General features: G+C 35.0%; 1 protein-coding gene across 1 annotated transcript in view; it reads left to right on the top strand.

Moving 5' to 3' along the window:
* Positions 1-19,611, top strand: part of SCFD1 (sec1 family domain containing 1) — a 53,186-nt gene extending 33,575 nt beyond the window's left edge. The window contains exons 17-25 of the mRNA XM_065635178.1: positions 381-460; positions 1,023-1,085; positions 2,113-2,188; positions 4,418-4,471; positions 9,174-9,226; positions 11,773-11,806; positions 13,072-13,137; positions 17,258-17,326; positions 18,265-19,611. Coding sequence (XP_065491250.1) covers positions 381-460; positions 1,023-1,085; positions 2,113-2,188; positions 4,418-4,471; positions 9,174-9,226; positions 11,773-11,806; positions 13,072-13,137; positions 17,258-17,326; positions 18,265-18,288 — 519 coding nt within the window. The 3' untranslated portion in view covers positions 18,289-19,611. The remainder of the gene's footprint in view (positions 1-380; positions 461-1,022; positions 1,086-2,112; positions 2,189-4,417; positions 4,472-9,173; positions 9,227-11,772; positions 11,807-13,071; positions 13,138-17,257; positions 17,327-18,264) is intronic.
* Positions 19,612-20,348: the final 737 nt, after the last annotated feature.

Below are 20,348 nucleotides of genomic sequence, written 5' to 3'. Positions count from 1 at the left end.
GTTAAACAAAGAGAAAGTATTCCTGTATATGTATATTGACTCCTCTTAATTTTTATTATTTGCTGTTGTGACGTTTTACAGAAACCAGTATTCTGTCAGGCTTTTAAAAGATGCTGATATAAAAGACTGTTCTCATATCTGAAAGTGCACAGAATTTTATTCCACGAATATTGTTAAGTTTATTAAAAAATTAATTTTAAATTATATTTTCATACTTGGTAGGAGATGGGATTAAGACTCATAATTACTTTTTAGACTTTGGTTAATGCTATAACTTTACACTGCTTATTTAATATTTGGATAAGGATATCTTGTCTTCCCACATAAAGAGAGTTAAGAGGAGTTTCAACCTGTTGCAATTCTCCGCTTCATAATTTCAGATTGATTTGGAGCAGTATAAAAAAGCGCTGATGGATGCAGGTTGTAATCTTGCTCCTTTGAACTACATAAAACAGTGGAAGTAAGTAATTTCTCTCCTACATGAGGGTATAAGTGGGTAATTTTACAGAACTCAGCCTTGTCAAAAAATTCTGTGTTATTTCTTATACATCCTAAATCATAGTTAAACATTCATTCTGGAATAATTTTTTGCTGTCATTGTTACGGTAATACATGTAAATCTTATTTTCAAACTAAACTCCAGTTTAGAACAGTATTGAACATGACACATAGTAATGTACTTAATGATCCAAGACAGAAACAACTTACTGAATTAAATAGAAGTTGTGCATGTTCAGATTCCCAAGTTTTTTTGGTTCATACCAAAGGGCCGTGCTGCTCGTCAGTTACTCTAGTTTTGCATGGTATCAAAATAAGACTTTGTCTTTTAAGTATAAAACGTGATTCCTTTCAGTTCCTTAACTATTGTATTCCTAGACAAGACGAATGCATGTAATACATAGTTACTTCCTGAGAGTTTGAGAAGCAGAAGGTTTTTTTTACTTTCAGATGACCAGAGTGAAACATTCTATAGCAGTGTGTGCTATGACATGAACATTTGGTTTCTGTCCCTGCTTTCACAGGGCTTTCACTAAGATGGCTTCGGCTCCAACCAGCTATGGAAACACTACGCCTAAACCTTTGGGGTATGCTTTGGTTAATTTTCTCTAAGTCTTTGGGTTCTTTTAGCTTATTTTAGTAGTACTGAAAGTGTGATTAGTGCTGTACAAGGCCTGGAATAAAACATTTCCCTGTTTGTAAAAAGTTTCAAGTTACAGACAATTCCAAGCACTCATCTCCCCTTAACAGTGCATAGGACTTACACACAGGAAAATAAAATGATCTGTGACTAAATCCATAAAGTAACTTAGTATAGCGACATCTGCACCTGCATATTAAATGTACTCTCAGAGGAGAATTCAGCAGCAGGAAAGGGATCTATGACAGCCATCATTTTGAGCCTTATTTAGTCAATGGAAGAAGATGAGAACAGCCCTGTGTATTCAAAACTGGTTCCCTCCAGGGCCTGGAGACTGTCAGGGATGCAAGAACGTGCTGCTCTTTCATTAGCATGCCTAGACTGGATGTCTGTCTGCTTGTTGAAAGGTGCAGTTATTTATTTCAGGACATGAAAAGATAATGACAGAGCTAAAGGTACATAAATCCCATATAGGGTATGGGCCTTGGATCTTTCCGTGCTTGAGAGGATTTGAATCCTCATTACCAACTTCACTTACAGGAATGCACTGTCACTGTCATAAGGAAACTGTGGTGCAGTGTGGTTAGAGAGAACTCCAGTGCTGTCTCTTGTGGAAAAATTGCTGTTTAGTCAGGTGTAGACACTGAGCATCTCTGTTAACTCTGGTGCTTAGGACACCCACTTAAAAGGAGCACTCAAATCCTCACATTACTGAAGTTGCAAAATAAATGGTTCAATGGATTAAAGACTAGAACTCAGGACTCCTGTTGATAGGTGAGGATCTAGCTGCTGCATTACAGGTGGTTTCCCCTACACTTGGTTGCCATGTGGTTTGAAGAATATATTTCGTGACAAGTTGAATGATTTGCTACTTAAGTCCTATCAACTTTAGTGGGAATTGGTTGTCAGCATAAAGCTTTAGAATGCAAATAACAAAAATGAGGTCTTATACATCACATTTTTTTGGTTTTCAGTCTGTTTTCACGTGTTATGAATACAGGATCACAGTATGTAATGGAAGGAGTGAAGAACTTGGTACTGAAGCAACAAGTAAGTTTAAAAAACAATTTTTTAAAAGGTCTATCACATGGGGGTTGTGAAGATTTAGAAAAACAACTTTCAGTACCTCTGTTATATTAATAAAATTAGTTGTACTGTAGAAAAAAAACCAAACATCAACCTCTGCTGATGGATAGCTCGATCATTTCAAAGCTTCCAGTTTTTAGACAAGTAATTAATAATGTTCAAATTTTATTTGAATACCTCTGTTTGTAAGGAATTAGATTCCCGTATGTGTGATTAAGACTGATTTTAGCATTATAAAAAGAGCAGCTGTGGAATACTCAAAATAGACTAGACCTCCATAAACACCAAAAACACTCCTCCATGTCTTTATTTAGAACAGCATGTATTAAATGCATCTATTCCAGTGTGACTGAAAGGGTGAGAGTGTTCATTCTCTGTTTGATTAAAATTCAGGCATTTCTAGTTTTCCCACATAACTAATGTACAGCAACCATAATCTTGAAATGTGCTTGAAAATCAAAGTGTGTTTATAATGACATGGCTACCTTCAAATATTCACTTAACTTTCGAGAATATTTCTGAGCATGACTTGCATACAAATTTCAAGGTACACATCCAAAAAGAAAACAGACAACAAAGAAAAAGACATTGGTTGTGTAACTTGTTGAAGCTGAAATTTTGAATTGTGGTTCCTAGACACTTGCTTCCCTGTAGAGGACACATTAATTTCTCCAATGTGCACTTTTGTCAGATGGCAATAAATATTTACAGTTTAAAATCTTAATTCTGTAATATTTTGACATCAAGATTTCTAAGAAAAAGGTTGTTCGCCGCATTAGAATTCTTACTGGAAGAACCAGAATTTATTTTAGAAATGCAGCACATCAGAACTAAATAAAATCTCATCTCTAATTAAATATGCATCTTTTTGACATCGTTAATCTTATCATAGCTGTTGTTTGTTTAGTCATCCTGTTATACGCGTAACTTATGCATGACATATATCAGCTATCACATAAAAAAATTAAAAATTGGTTTTGTGGCTTTTGTAGGGTATTCAATGAAATTTATTCTGTGAATTTCACTATGACTAGATATGATAAGTTACGTTGCATGGTTACAAATCAGCAGTATGTCATGAAATTTAGTTGAGGAAACTTTTTAATATGCAGCTTGCCTCTATGTTTTGTACGTATATTTTCTATGTGTATTTTATAGGGATCTTCAGGTAAACTATTACTTCTAACAGTAGATAAGAATTATATTCTGAATGCGATTTCCTGTTCTTCTTGTGTTAAACGTTTTGTCATTTCTTTTAACGTGTAGCTTTAAAAATTCAGGATTATTCTTGACAAAATGGCTTGCTTTGTTTTGAGTTCTGAGTGAGTAAGAAGCCACAATGCTGACATTTTCAGGATATTTTTTTTCTGACTTTTAATTCCTTCTCCAGCTGTTTTAGGGTAGCCCGATAAAATACTCTTCTTCCTCGTAGTTTTAAGCTTAATGTAGGTCTGTGGTGTTTCTGTTAAAGTTAACTTTTTATTTCTTGTTCGGTCGTTCAGGGATTTACACTGGTTTTTTACTAGTTGTTTTTCAGTGTTATTTGTAGATCATCCTTTGGAATGTCCTTTTTTGATATATTCTGTCAACAAGACACATTCCCAATGCCGTTGCTATGTAAACTGTCCCTCAGTTTATTATGACTAAAGTGGTTCGACTGTTTAGTACTTCGGATCTTTTGTCCAAGTTGACATTTCCCATCTTAAATAATGAAATGTCATCTTGAATCTCACCTCAGTTTATTCCTTCCAGTTCAATGAAACGTTTTTGCCAGGATTGCTTTTTTTACCCATTTCTTTCACAACAGTAGTTCTTTTTTAGAATCACATTAAATTCTCATCTTTAGCATTAAAATTCTTTTGTTAAACTGTGAAGTATTTTTTTAATAAGAACTCAAATATCGTCACATATCTGCATATATTGGTAATAGCTAAATACAACTCTTGTTCCCATCTTCACACTTTCTTTGCACTTTCTGTTCATCCCCTAGCTAGATGCTTCTCAGACAGTGGCATTTTCTGTACAGAAAGCTGATTTAGGTGATGATAAAAATGCTTGACCTTTAAAAAATATAGGAGAAAAACTGTTAAAAGTAGTATTTCAGATGTAAACTATTCCATAGTTAATGGATGCCTTTTAATAATTCATAGTAAGCATTTCAGCATTCCATTAATTTCACACGATGTTTTACAGAATCTACCGGTCACACGTATATTGGACAACCTTATGGAGATGAAGTCAAACCCTGTGAGTATAAGTGCCTTCACGTGGAAAGAGGTAGAACAAATGAAGTCTTGAGGCTGTGATATGTCATGGCTATTTTTTTCATGTTAATGCAGTTACATCTAATCACGAAGTATCTCAAGAATAGAACCATTTTCATAACTATTTCATAAGATTTTTTTGCATAAAAATAGCTTCTTAACAATGACAATTTGTTGTGTCTCATTGGAACTAGTGTTTTTGAGGTTTTCCCCTGTTCTAAGTTTCTGTTACTCTTGTGCATTACTGAGTTTCCGTTGCTCCTAATTTGGATTTAAATTGTGGGCTGAAATTTTCTTTGCATCGAGGTGATTTTTTTCTTTTTAATAAGAGCGCAATTTCAGAAGTAAAGTAGTTACAGAGAGGTATGTTAAAAAAATTTTGTTTCCTTCATCTTTAAGGCTTTGCGGTTTAGAGGAAAATATTTTAGTACTCATGCAGTCTTTCAGTTTGCAAGCAGACTTGGTTTTGTGTCAGAGAAGTCCTCTTTTCCCCTCGTTTCTGTGAACATTTATTCAGATTTACGTAAGTTACAAACTTTTGAAACACTTAAATGTTGGCTAGCTAGTCAAGGTACTCGCTAGACTTGCAGCTAAAAATAGCCCTAAGTCTTTTACACATAGTGTATAGTCAAAGCAGGCTTTTTTTCCTTGCTATGTATTTCTTTCAGAACTCTTACATAAAACTGTCCATTGCACAAACTTGTTCTGAAAAAAAATCACCTGTTAAAAGTAATTTAGCAAGCTTTAATGTGTTTGCCACATTGTATCAGTCTTCCTGTTTTAATGGCATCAGCATCAGACAGAGAGATACAATTCTAATATCTCACACTGGTTAGTACATTTAAAACATTCTTCTTAGTCCACTTTCACCTTCAGGTGTTAACTATATGTAAAGAGAGACAAATAATGGTTAAATATGAAAATTATCAACATGCAAGTAATCCTGTCTTGTCTTAAACTGTACTTCATAGCTAATATATGTCATGATGGTTAGCAAAAAATTTGCTTTCTCTTAACAAAGAAATGAACACGACTTTCAATGGCAGTGGATTGCTGTCCCTATTTTCAAGACTTGGAAAAGCTGTACAGGGCTAATTTTGTCTAGTCAACCAGTAGAGGTCACTCAGAATACTTAAGGCAGAACACTGAAATTAAAAACTACAGATAACTTACATGTAGGTCAAAAATGAAACAATTTTTTGAAAAATAAACACTAGTTCCCTCAGGCTACAAGTTCAGGAATTGATTTGGAAAAGTTTACAAGTCATATGGGGGTTTTTTTCTGACTTGATGTCACATTTCACTTAGCAGAAAACAGCCACAATCACTTTGATAATTTAGAGAAAACATTGATGATCTTACTTGAAAATGCAGAGATTGAGCCAGTCTGTCAGATGGAGGCTTCATGTTTCACTGCCAGGTCAGAGACTGGAATTCATGGCCCAAAGCAGGGAATCCTGCTTTTCGAGTCATAGGGAGTCTAGGCAAGCCCTAAAGAATGATTCTCCTAAACCTGTAGGAAAATTGACAGTGACTTTTTGAGTAAGTTCCAGCTAACAAGCAAGCCAGAGAGTCATTGTGGAGTAAGTTTAGACTTGCTGTACCATCAACAGAAGTGAAATTGTATCTGGAAAACAGCAATGTATAAAGTACACCACTGTGGCCTCTGTTCATCTTCTGATATTTGAGGTCCTTTTCTATTCCCCAGAATAGAAAATTGTTGCGCTGCAGGCAAAATACAAGGCGGGAGGGGAGAGGGGGGAAGTTTAAGATTCTATTTTTTTTTAACAACAAAGGAAAAACCTTTTTTATACTTCGTTAAATCATACTGACCACCGTGATCAGTTTATGACACGTACACACGATAGAAGTTGTAATGCAAAATTAGAACAGATTACGGAGAAGTCAATTACTACAGTGAATGTAAATAATTTAAATTATTTTCTAAATATAAAATGCGACAAGAAGGTAAATAGATGACAAGTACAGCTTGTACCACCAACATTCACAAATACGATTGTCAATTGAAATGAAATTTTAAATTTATTCAGAATGATATGCTGTGCAAAACTCTGTAGAGCTGTCTGTAAATCACTTTGGGTGTCAGTCGTGCCCGCTGCTGCTCTTGTCTCGCAAGCAGAGCTACCAGGAAGGACAAATGAATCCCCACCGGCGCTTTCCAAGTCCTTCAGAAGCAGGAACAGATGGAACAGTTCTTATGGGCAGTAATACCATCCTGTAATTTTTAGAATTTGTCTAGATTGTTTAACTATAGTTAAACTTTTTCTTGAAGTATTTATTCAGGAACATTCATTAATGACCTTAAAGTAATCCATTACTTGTTGGTTTGTTTTGTTTGTTTGTTTGTTTTTTTATAGTAACATTTATTGGTCGAAGCAGGTTTTTAGGCAATTTATTTTGGGATTATGTTTTCGTAAAGAAATGTTCTCTTCATAGATCTAATAACATAGTTGCTTCGTTTTGGTATCACTAAATAGAGATTGATTAAAACCTCCAATCTTCCTAACACAAAAAGATAATGTTGTCAAGTATACACAAATTTTAACCCGTATATATGAAATTGAGCACCACTTACTGTAGAATTATAGAGATTCTTTTAAGTGTCTTCCACAAAATTGCTTGATTCTTGAGGAAGGACAATCTTTGATAAGTAAACCTTTAATATTTTTATTACAAAGTTCCAAAGGGGCATAGCCTCTGTCACTACAGTTTATGTGTTTGCGTTGACTTAAGGGCAGATAAATCTTATTTGTGATACATATGAATGGAAATGTATTTTAGTCAATATTGTCCCTTTCAGTAAATACGGTGTTTTTCAGGCTAAGGATCTACATTACCTTTCATACATTGCCTTTCATGCATTACAATGACAAATTCTAAAAAAGAGGCATTTCCTTAGTCCAACTAGTCATGTTAGATCCTGCACAAAACCAAATACAGACTGAAAGTCAGGGATATGTCCATGAGTCTTTTTCCATTTTAATTTGAAATCTTGAAAATAAAGTTTATAATTTTAAAAGTATGGATTTTATTCTTGAATTGCTTAGGGAAGTCACAAATTCAGTTGTATGTAAGGAAACCACCGTACAATTGTTTTTATTGGCAGGCTAGCTATTTCTTAAAGCAAATAAAATCTGGTAGGATTTCTTTCCCTGCACCCTCAGAACTGATTTCAGCAGGAATGGGGTATTTAAACAACAGAAAAAATAAGCTAGTTTATCACTTTTCTACTACTTACCACTTTTCACGTGTCTACTTACACAAGGCCACAGTGAAAAAAACACGGCAGTAATACATTCAGTAGAAAATGTTTGTAATATTGGGGTTTTTAACTCTAATCTTAGTTCTGGCATGAATCTGTAATTCATTCTGACAAGCAGGGAAGTTGCATCTCTTTGTCAGAGTTAAAGGTTTCTCAAATACTTCTCAGTTTTAGTGTAGCAATATCTGTCCATTCCCAGCGCTCTCATTACTTCAGAGTCTCAATACCAACTTTATGTACGAGGCTGCCAAAATCAAGAATGCTGGCAGACTTTACAAATTCAGTTGAAATTCCCAGTGGAGCATATAAAAGCATTTTACAGAGATTCAGTGTGAAATGAGATCTAAATTATTTTTTTATTGAAAGCCGAACTTGAAGATAAGAGACTTGTTTTATATAATTACATGTAAGTCTTTAATATCAAATAGATTTATTTTCTGTGTGTGTAACCACCACATATATACTAAATATTTTGTAGTATTTGCTTCGTGAGCTCTAATAAGTTCCACAGATAATCTTTCTACTACTCAAAAAGAATTACTTCTGCTCTACAGAATCATCAAAGCACAGAGATCTTGTATGCAAGCACCCAGATGAAGTCTGCTGTGGTCCTGCATGCAGTTTACCCACAAACTAAACTTCACAGTACCTGGATGAAAATGTAGTTCTATAGAAAGAGAAGAAAGCCAAGTAGTTGTCAGAAGGAGTTACTAAGAAGTTTTGGTTTTCGTCTGTAATAATTGGCAAAAATCCTGCTTGTTGCCAATAAAAATATTGGAAGTGCCTCAGTGTTTTGTGTGAAGAAAGAAATTTTTCATATAGTTTAGACAGTCAGACTTTTCAAATTCTTGTGGACTCATTTCTTCTTCACGAACTTAATTTTAGTTTAATAATAGTAATAAATCATGAAATGAAAAGGGTAAGTTATGTAACAGTAGCAGAGTTTGATCTCTCTTGTATTTAGCATTCATTGCCATAGAAGTGGTTTGGTTTATAATATTAAATCAGTAGCAGATCTCTGTAATCTAGAAAATCTTAGCATTTATAACTAACTGTGTGATGTTCGTCTTAAGCTGGTAACACCTGAATTTTTCTTTCTGCATGCTGCCTTTCTGTTGGGATTTATTATGCAACCAGTGTATTTTGTGGAAAGTGTGTAGTAGTCAATTTTAGATGAACCAGAAACAAAAAGCTCGATAGCACCCTTCATTGCTCCTCACGGTTGTTTCTTCTGCACTGGTTCAGTTATGTACAAATACTATTAATATTAGTGGACACCCCAATTAATTTTGAATGATGTGACTGCTAAATGGGAAATTATGATGCTTAATGTAGTAGATAGAAGCAGAAATCCATAAGCCAAAATTCTGATCTTTTGAGATAAATATGTACTTTTTAATAGGAGACAGATGATTACCGGTATTTTGACCCCAAGATGCTACGAGGCAGTGACAGGTGAGTTTGCTGTGCATTTTGCTTCTTTCCTTGTACCCTATGAAAAGGCTAACTTAAGAAATCCAGTTTTCTTTTACTTGCTGACTACAAGTAATTAATTTTAATCATCAGGTCTAAGTTGATGTTAAAAGAATTCACAACAGGGACTTGGATTAACCAGATAAATGTTTATAACACTGCAAAAAAAAATCTTTTGTTCCACTGACTGAATGTGCCTGCTAACAAGTACATTGATTCAGTCACAGGAATGTGTACTGATTTTTAGCGATAATAAACGTTAGAATTCTTTATAGTTATACTGCTTGCTTTCTTTGAAACTTTGTGGTTTTTCATTGTTAAATTAAAAAGTCATTGGATAATACACCAAAATTTCTTTTCACTTTTAAACAGCTAAAATTTTACTTGAAATACAGCCCTTCTTTAGTAATTTGTTAATAACTTGGCAAAAAAGTAATTAAAAATTGACTGCATTTGCTATTGTGTAGGCAGGTGCACATATCATATTGATATACATATGAAGGGAGGATATAGTTTATTTTGCCAGGAATTACACTCAAAGTTTATAAATTTCTATCTTTTGCTTTATATCTTTTACCAATAACTGTGGCAGATAATCTCACATGTAATATCCTAGAAACAAAGACGACACTTAATTTTAACTACCTTCTAAAAATAATTTTCATCTCAGCTGCAGGAAGGCAATCAGCTCATGTAGTTGCATGGCTTTATTACAGGACAAATATGGATAAAGTAGGTCCAGACTTGGTTTTAGTTATTTGCATTAAAATCCGTCCCTGATTCCTCTGTTCTTGAAACATGGAAAGTATATTTCTGAAAGCATAAGTAGTAATAGGAAAACAATTTCACATAATATATATGTTTTATTGGAAAGTGTTATTACAGACTATATAATTTCAAATATAAGCAGATTTTGTGTTTCATTTGAATTGCAACTTTCATTGTTTTGTTAGGCTTTTGTAGTATTTCTTGAGGATTTTATGCAAAAGTGCAAGGATTTGTTTTATTAAAGTCAAAGGGTTTTTCTCATGTCAGTGTGGGTTTTTTTACCCACTCCATGTATTTCTTATGTTGCTTTAAACAATGCAAAGATTTGTATTTAGAGCAGTTGATAAATGTGCCATTCTGTGAAGCAGAATAATTATCAGAGGGAAAAATTTTTCATTTCTGGTTTGGGGTTTGTTCGGGCTTTTTACAGAAACTCAAGTTATATTCCTATAGTATAGTCACGTAGGGCTTTGTCTAGTTCTCCCTTCAAATGATGATCAAAAACCGTAGGTTAGCTGGCTTGACAAAATATTACTAATTTAAAAAACAATATCAAATAGTATAATCAATGGAAGAATATTAAAAAGCGACTAAACTTTTTTTTCCTAACCTACTCCTGTTTCAAGAAATATTGGCATTTCTAGCTATTATTTTTGAAGAGCAGGGACTGCATTACTGTAATTCAGTCTTGGCAAACCACTATCTTTATACCCTGTGTCAAGTATAAACAGGTCTTGCCCTCTGACAATCAGGCGAACAGTTCTGTGTATGGGGAGTCTGTAGTATTCATGACAGATCAGAACAACGTGTTAGGGACAGCCATTCCCTCTTAAAAACTGCTTTTCCGATACCCTGGAATCTATTTTGAGTGAACTGTTGTTGGTCACTCAGAGATCTGGGAAAACTTCTTGAAATAAGGGAAAAGACGAGTTGAGGGGAAAATGCAATGCTTTTAATGAGTGCTGGAACACAGGATGGATTAGACGGCCTGGGGCAGCAGGTGGTGTGAGTGAGGGAAGGGAAGGGCAGGGCAGGAGGGAGCTTGGCCCGGCACAGCTTTCCCCGTGCTTTTCCCATCCTCCTGAAGGCACAAAGTGATGCAGGACAAGAGGTTTCTCCCCGTCTCCCTGCTGCATGCCTGGGACTGGGTGTCCCAGGGGAGAGGAAGAGTCTGTACCACCCAAACTCGGATTTACCTCTTCCTCCTCAGATCATTTTGATCCCAGTGTTGTTGCTGTGACACCTGACAGCAGGACACCTACCTGCTGCCTACGGTAGTTTTTGAGATTTTGAAGCATCAATAATGTGCAGATGCTGCAAACGGACTGGCTGCCCTCCTTACAATTCCAGTAGGCAGGATTTGAAAGTGTTATGAACATGCTAGTGCTGATGAGCTGGGGTTTTTTTAACTCACTGTGAATTTGTTCCCAGCTAGCAGCACTGTTAGATCTTTTAAGCTCTAAATGAAGTGTTGTCATAAAGCTTATGATTCAAACAGCAACCTTAAAACTGATGAAGTAAATCTCCTATTTACTTGGGTATTCATTCATTCCTGTAGAATTAATTATTTTCTATAACAAATCATTTAAATGAAATATTCAAAGAATGAATGCAGAAAGGCCATTACTATTCTATTTTATATTTTTGTTTAATACTATGTAGTGTTCCATAAACATGATGTGTATGTTATACTTGTTTTGCATTTTTATATGAATCTCTAGTAAAATTTAAGTTGAAGTTTGTTTGTGGGTTTTTTGTAGCTCAGTTCCAAGAAACAAAAATCCATTCCAGGAGGTAAGTCACGTAGAAATTTTTTTTTTTTAGTGTTCATGTGTTTAAAAAAAAAAAAAAGGTCCTGAAGTATCAGTCATTTTTGGTGATCATGATTAAGAAAATGAGAGGTCTTGTTTGCAAAAGCCACTTAGACTAACTACATCTAGTATTAATTATAATTAGGTGTTATTCTGAAGAAATCTTTTAATCTTCAAAGGACCGTGTAAGCATTAACTAATACTGGAGAAAAAAAATCTAGAAAATTCTTCTGGAGGTAATTACAGGGATTTATTAATATCATAATTGGGTACTCAGCAATTTAAAACCCCCATTTTTGTACTCGATCTTTAGAATGCTCTCTAGATTTAATCCTTTGTCTGGCCTTAAACAGCAGTGTTGGCCACTGATTTAAGTGACAGTGTTTTAAACAGTGTCTGCAATTAAAAGAAAAAAGCAAAACCACAAATTCTGTAATTTCCTACAAGTACCAGTAACTTTCAGTATTTTTCAACATAAGTATTTTCAAATAGTAGAAGTATTACTTGTCTGATCTTACTACCAAGTTTCATAGGAAAAGTCTTTGCTTTGGCAATGTACAAATGTCTCAGATTTCTCCTTAAATGTCCTCATCATCCTACTGAACAAAAGAAATACCATATAGTGTCATATATATGGCTAGCAGATGGTATTGCAAAAATGTCAGTAATAACAAAGTCTATATAAAATTAATATAGTGTAGTCAGTTTGGGGTATTGAATGTTAAAAAAATGAGGCTAATATTAAGTCTCCTTTTTCTATTCATTAATCATTCTCTTTTAAACATAGCCCAGAAAATACTCATGGCTTTTACCTGTAATATTATAGGTTATTACTAGAAGTGAGTGGGAGGGGGAAAAATAATGAAAAAGTGTATTCCTTTATAACAGAAGTATTTTATTTGTGTCCCAAATTAATTCTTAAGCATCCATGGAAGTTGTGTAACTATTCCTATGGACACTGGAGACATCTCCACACAAAAAAACTAACATGTTGAAACTGCATATGTTTCAAATATTTCTTAGTAGCAGCCAGTGATATGTTAAAAGCTCTCTGCTTGCTATTCTGCATCCCACTGAAATTCTTATCTTGTTTCAGGTAGGAAGTTAGTAGTTCTGTTTCAAGTTCTTTTTAGGCTGAAGTGTGGTTAGGATGATTTTTGCTGTAGACTTCACGATTTGGTATCTATTTTACTACTGAAATGTAAATATTCGAATGCATATTCTGATTGTGTGTGTGTTGCCTTTTAGGCAATAGTGTTTGTAGTTGGAGGAGGCAACTATATTGAATATCAGAATCTTATTGACTACGTAAAGGTATGTGCACTTCTGTTGGTTGTAGTCTATAACTTTACTGATAGAAACCAGTTTATCAGGTTTTCTGTAACATTTAATATTCAGAAGACTAAGTCTATGAAATTAGCCATAACATCCTCACTGTATTCACAGTCTGGGAAAAAGCTATGTAAGAAATCAATAGAAAATGGGGATTATTAATTCAGACCAACAGAGTTACTGTTTCTGGTATTTTTGCTCACGTTTCATTTTTGAACTGAGTAAATAAACTACATTCTGCTTTGGTTTGTCTTTCATAATTTACACACTGAAGTGGTTGAAAGCTGTCAGCGGAAGTAGCTGACTGAGTTAACCTGTCCTCTGTACTGGTACATCAAATGTCAGTTTGGCTTTTCAAATTGTTTGAGAGTCCTGTTTCCAGCTTTCATTTACTGGTGTCAAATAAAGCAGCTGTAGCGTATCATAGCCTCAAAAGTAAGAAACTGCTCAGAATGATCTCATTTTCATAAATCTCGCAAAATAAACGCTACAGTGCTTTTTCATATGCAGCTCTGCAATTCAAAGTCTGTTCCAAAAAAGGCCTACAGATAACTACCTTATTTCACAATAATCTTACTTTAGCATGATGTCATTTCACAAGCCAACATAATGCAAACACTATGCTATCCATCAAAGCAAAGATCAGGTTGGCATCAATATCTGAGCATTTATTATTTACTCTCATTTAGAAGTTTTTGTTAATGAGTTAATGACAGGTCATTCCTGATATGCTGGATAATTTGATTCTATATAGAAATTCTAAGAGGTCTCATATGCACAAAGAAGAAAAAATGTAACCAACTATGTAATGCTGGTCTAACAGCTTTAATTTCTCTGGTTCCAGCTGGCCAGCCTAGCAGAACACGTGTATACCAAAAAATCAGTGGATGAAGTAACTACATCACTGTCCTGTAAGGAACAGGGAGTTGGACTTGGTGATCCTTATGGGTCCCTTCCAACTTGAGATATTCTAGGATTACAGTTCTTGAGTGGCAGGGCTGGGATTCAAACACTTTCCACCAATAAAAAATATACAAAAGGAATCTGGATAAATTTTTGAAGTAGGTAATAGATTATTTAAAAGCAGCAGCATACCATTCTTCCTACCGGATCTTACCTTCTTCGTGGTACAATTGTCCTGTCCTGTGGTGGCCTCGATTGAGGCTTTTCCCACAAAAGAATAGATAATGGAGCGTTAGTCACTGAAAAACACTTCTTCCACAAAACAAGCACTTAAGAGTTTTATATTTGGTAAATCTTGAAGAATGTGTAGTCAGAATGTGTGTGCTGGGTTGTTTTTCTCCTCTAACAGGCATCCATTTAGGAACAGAGCTGGTCTGGATAGGGGAAAGGAGAGGAAGAGGAATGTAAGTTAAAGAAATTATTTAGGTTCAGCTTAGCACTTAGAATATTCTTGATAACTAATTATAGCATTCAGTGAGGCATCTGTGTGTACCAGTGTATTGTCAAACTTTTGGCTTCCTTAAGTTTACCCAAAGCCACTTCAGGTACTGTAATAATTCAAAAGTGTGTGTGTGTTACTTCCTACTAAAATAAAACTCTGAATCCCCTAGAGGCTGATACACTTCTCTGAGATGTCACTGCATAGTGACAGAGCTGAGGTTTGCTGTGTATGCATGTATGTCTATATGTGTGTATGCAGAGCATTTGTTTGATGACAAGGTAAACACTCAGCACTTCATACAAAGCGGCAGGAAGCTGAAGTTTCTGAGGAATAAGAGGCCAAACAGGAGGTCAGTTGGTAAAGAGATGGAGGGGACAGGAGGAACTGAAAACTATAAGAATGGTAACGTTAGATCTTCTGGAGAGTCAGAAGTTGGATGTAGTTTTAATTTTTCTGGAACAGATAGACAGAGGTTTCTTCATCATCAGTTGTCACAGGTGAAGGGTGTTTCTCTAATCCGGCTGCCTACATGGTCAGGGGGAGATGACCTCCCAAGGGAGAAGACTCCCTTGCCTTTTTTCCACTTGGCTGTTTGCTCTTGAGAAAACAAAAAAGGTTAATGAAGCCTTAATTCCACCTCCCACCCCCCAGAGATTTGTCTGCCTCTCCCAGGTGACTCTCACAGGCTTCTCCAAATTGCTTTTCCATGTGCTACGCTTCCAGCATCTGTTGTTCCACCAGATATAGCTTACTAATTATTCTAATATTCAATCAGTCTTCCTCCAGAATAAAAAGAGAAAAATCAACAGTTCTGTTCCTGGAAGCAGATACCACAAAGATTTTATTCATGGCTTTGTTTTTCTAAGCACTATCTGTTTTGCCAGTTTGCCTCTGAAAGCACAGAGAAAGTATTTTAAAACTTTCTATAACAGGAAGGAATGCTCATTCAGCTTTGGCATTCTGGGGTTTTTTTGTAGGAGAACTAAGAGGAACCCTCAAATCCAATTATTTGCAGTTTTGTGCTAGAACGGACTATTTCACAAAGATCAAAAAGCAAATATTTATAATGGCAGATTGTGCCTTGAAATAGATATATTGGCCAAGTTCAGTTCAACATGCTGAAAACATGTCATCAAAATTGTAAGCCTCTGAGAGGAGACTTGCATACTGTTTTGTACACAAAGAACTTTGTGTGTCCCTTAATTTCCTTTAGCAGATGGCTTGATAATCTGTTCCAATTCACCTGTGGTAGACATTATCATTTATCTCAAGAAATGCAAATCCAGCATCATTTTTCAGTCATTTAAAAATATGGGACTTTGAAGAGTACTGATGTGGTTTTTGTTTGTTTGTTTGTTTTAAGAAGTTTTGACTTGGCTCCAATTATTGTTTGGAGATACAGCTCTTTGTTGGAATGGATTAATTAACTTTTAAAATATGTATGCTTTTATTTAAAATTACACTTTTAGAAGTACATATATGACAGATTGGAAGTGTATATTAATGTATTTCAGAGCTGTCTGAACAGCAACAGACCCATTTCACAATGATCTGTATAGTTTAAAATATTTTTGGTACTAGGCAGAAACAAATGCTGTTTGGTTATACTACTGAAAGTGGAATCTGTCAAAATACCGCTTTAGATCAAAACCAGACCTGTTCAGGCATCAAGATTAAAAAAAAAATGGCCTGAAACGTGGGAAGATGCAAGCTCAAGATCCTGCTCAGTGACAAGAATAGCTTATTACCACAAACCACTCAAAGTTAATCAGGATGAGGACTTGAACCAGGATTACCATCTCCCCAATTAGCATGTGACCACCAGCTAAGGACTGTTTGAATCTGCTTGTGTTACTTTCTGCTGAAATGGCACAATTGGTAATATGTATGAAACCAAATCATTTTGTCAAGGCTTAAGTTCCTGTGTTGCTCTTTAATAAGTAAGTTTTACCTATTTGATATAGAAAAAAGCAAAATAATTTAACAGTGAAACCAATTTTTCAAGCCTATGCTTTAACTTTGAGGAACCATGGGATTATTAGCCCAACGATGAAAGAAACTGAAACTATGTATTACTTAAACTAATTTTCTCTTCCGAAATGCTAACGTAGCGCTTTGGCAGCCTTACTGGCAAGTGAAAACTGTTCAACTGTTCACTGCAAACTAGGTTTATAATACATCTGATTAAAATAAACATTTTGTTTCAGAATCCCTTTACAAAAAAAGTGCTGTTTTTAATATCGTCATCATATGGAAATGAATTACAGATTGAAGTTTTCAGGCCGTAACACAACAGAAACAGTAAATATGTTGTTACTATTCTTAGAGCAGTGCCCAGGTATTTTAGGGGGTAGAGTTTGCTCAAGTAAGGTTATTACCTTCCCTGAGCCATTCATAGATGTGTCAGAGAACTTGGCATTCTACTGAGTTTAAATGTGTAAAATGCCCCATTTTTTTCCACTTACTTTCTGCCTCTGGTCTCTCCTTTTCCACTTCAATTTAATTGCAGGTTTTTTTGCTCTGGCGGAACAACTATTCTTTTTCCAGCCAAAAGTGTAGGACTTCAACATCATCCAGAGTTATTTTGTGTTGTGTTTGTTGTTGTTGTTGTTTGGGCGGTTTTTTATACAGAATTAGTTTAAACCACTTCTGCTACTCTCTTAAACACTTGATTTCTTCCTGTCTTTTCTTTTATAGGGTAAACAAGGCAAACATGTCCTGTATGGCTGCAGTGAACTCTTTAATGCTACACAGTTTATAAAACAGGTAGGAATATTTGATAAGTTCTGTAATATTTGTTACTTCTGTAACTGTGTGTTGTTTTATTTACCTTTACATCTCTCCATTGATGAAAAAAAACCACCACACTCATTTGTGAAAGGTTAACACCTGTTCTTGTTATCTGTTTTCACTTGATTGAAATGGAAGTTTGGAGTCATCATTTTTAGTTAACTTTTGGAGGCCCGTGTTGTCAGTGTGAGTTCACAGGTAATGCAGGTGAACAAGTTCAAAATAATCGGCCTTAACATAAATCCTAATGAAAAATAGGACTCAGTTCTTGATAGTTTCACAAATATCACGTCTTCCCAGGCTATTCTAGCAACATTTACAAGTTAAAAACTGCTATTTAGCGGTGATCTTTCAACTTTGTCCTGTTTATAAATACTGGCCTAGTGGTATCCATACCTATATTAAAATCAATCTTTTAGTGCTGTTAAAAACTTTTTCATCACCATTACTTCTCTATGCCTTATTTCAATACAAATGCAAGATAAAAATTATTCACAGTGGGCAGCAAAGAGCAGCCCTTCAGTCATCACCTATGGTTTTACTTCCTACTAAGATGAGAATGAATTGTTATTCAAAACTACATTTTAAAGAATTAATGTAAATTCTTGTTGCACTTGAAGAAGACCAATGGAACGTATGAGCTTGTAACTCTTCCATCAGCTGAGTCAACTTTTTTGTTGACTTCATTGTGTATGCTGCAGCTTTACCTCTGAGATTTATTCAAATCTTACGATTTGAAACTCAGATCCTCTCCTGTGAGGATGTGCATGAAGCATTCTATTACCAGCATACTTTTCATTGTAAGAGACAACCAAAGCTTATAGGATGGAAATATTTATAGTATTAACTGGATATTAGTTTGGCTGAAAGAATAAGGTTAGAATCCTAATTGTTTTTTGTCTCTTCATGTTTAGCTGTCCCAACTTGGCCAGAAATAAGACTGGAACACCATTACTTGGATGGCAACATGACAACAAAGAACTGTTAAAACATTCAGATATCTTTATAACTATGATTTCGACATTATATTAAAACTTAAACCCGTTTTCATTAATATGATAACTTCAAAAAAAAAAAATCTGTAATTAATACAGTGTTTGTCAACGTTTCAGAAATAAACCTTAAAACCTGCTGTATTTTGGTAGGGGTCAGTTTCACATTATTACATTTTAAATGCAATATTAGCTGGTAGAGTATATGATATGGTATATGACAGAGCTGGCTGAAAAGCATAGCATTTTCAAGTTCTTATATATAGTTTCTGTTACAGTAAAGAAACCAATAGCTTGAAGGAAAGATCAAGTCTGTCTTTAGGAGATGTGTTCTTCTTGAAAGCCAGACTGTCTTTATTTAACAAAACTGAAAAGGTCAAAACTGCCTTTTAGGATCACAGACAACCAGGCTTAGTGCAAGAGAACTAGTTCTTACCCTTTTATTTTCCTAAAGTTGTTGTACTTAGATTTGTGCAGTCTTTGTTTGATGGTCCAAAGATGTACTTGAAGATACCTTCAGTACAAGTTTCTGATACAGTAATTTAGCTTTTCTCTTAAGGTTAAGAGAAAATTGCTTGCCTACACATTCACAGTTTCAAACTGTAAAATCTTTAATAGTTTTCTTTTGCAATTTTTATTGTAACTGCTTTGACTGTTATGTGTGGGTATAAACCAAGTCATACACACAGAACAGTTCTTAAACTGTTTTATAAGCACAAATTTAAAGTACAGTTTTAACGATTGCATGAGGTAGGGGCCTTTTAGTAGTTCAAAGAACCTCATGATATAATTTTTTGCCAGTAATGACAGCTCTGGAGAGTGCATACGGGATTGAGAGAAGGTAACAAAATTTCTGTATAGATGCAGGTCTCTACCTCTAGAAATGTCCCCTCCGGAAACAGCACTGCTGGTGGTGATGAAGCAACAAATGTCTTCAAAATGAGGTCTAACAAACATGCTCAAAAAGTGAAAAGAAAACATTTGTTGTGGGTTTATCAAGAAACCGAGATCACAAGAATTACTGGCTTACTGTAATTTTTTCAGCAGTGGTTTTTTTGCACTGTTCTTCAATACTGGATGTTAATTTTGCTCTAAAGTGAATACTTTTTCCCCCAGCTGGATTTTTTTCAGAACATCTATAAAAGCAGTTTATCTGTTCCTTAAAAGTATCACAATAAAGAAGTATGCATAATCTAGACCATGTTAGCAAAAAGTAGTAATGTCATTTAATTATCTCAGCTCAGTGTTGTAAGCTACTCCACACTACTACTATAAACTTCTAGCTTTGCCAAGTCAATAAATATATTTAATGTCATGTTAATTATAGTTGTTGTATGTGAGCACTCTCCCATACATAAATCATCAAGGACTCACTGTGTCAAATGCAGTTTGTTATTCTAATTCCCTACATATACACTGTATTTGTTAGTAAAAAACAAGGTCAAAATGCATTTGGAAAATGAAAATTACAGTTAAGGTATTTACTGCTTCCTGTGGGAGTTTGTTCTGGGAGCTTGAAATAATCCATCCCCAAGAAAGCTGTGCTTCCTCTGCAGAGAGTTTTAACTTTGCAGCTGACAACCAGCTTCTGAAAAATACAACTTTTTGTCCAGCTCTTGTGGTAGCCTGTGGTACAGCGAACCCTGCTCGTTTAAACCAGGAGCACTCCTAAATCTCAGCTTAACAGAATTTGCTGGTTGCTGTGTTCAAAAACCTAATTTGCAGTCTTTAGACTGCCTCTGGAGACAGGTTTGATTTGTGCCCAGCTTCATAGCTGGATCTGCAGGTCTGTTGTGTGAGCATGAGCTGGTCAATTTGGGTTTTGTTGGTTTGTTGGGGTTTTTTTTAACAACAAAAAAAACCACAACCAAAAAAACCCCCCAAAACAAACAAACAAAAACAAAAAAACACACACCACAATTTTAGTACTTCAAACATTCTTCTCTTTCCTCTCCAAACTAGATTTTTGGGTTTGCTGTATTAGTAGTCTTAAAGTTCTCTGTTAC

This window comes from Caloenas nicobarica, chromosome 5 (assembly GCF_036013445.1).
Source record: "Caloenas nicobarica isolate bCalNic1 chromosome 5, bCalNic1.hap1, whole genome shotgun sequence".
Classification (NCBI taxonomy): domain Eukaryota; kingdom Metazoa; phylum Chordata; class Aves; order Columbiformes; family Columbidae; genus Caloenas; species Caloenas nicobarica.
Note: the sequence above shows the minus strand (reverse complement) of the source record. Positions and strands in the feature narration are given on the sequence as shown.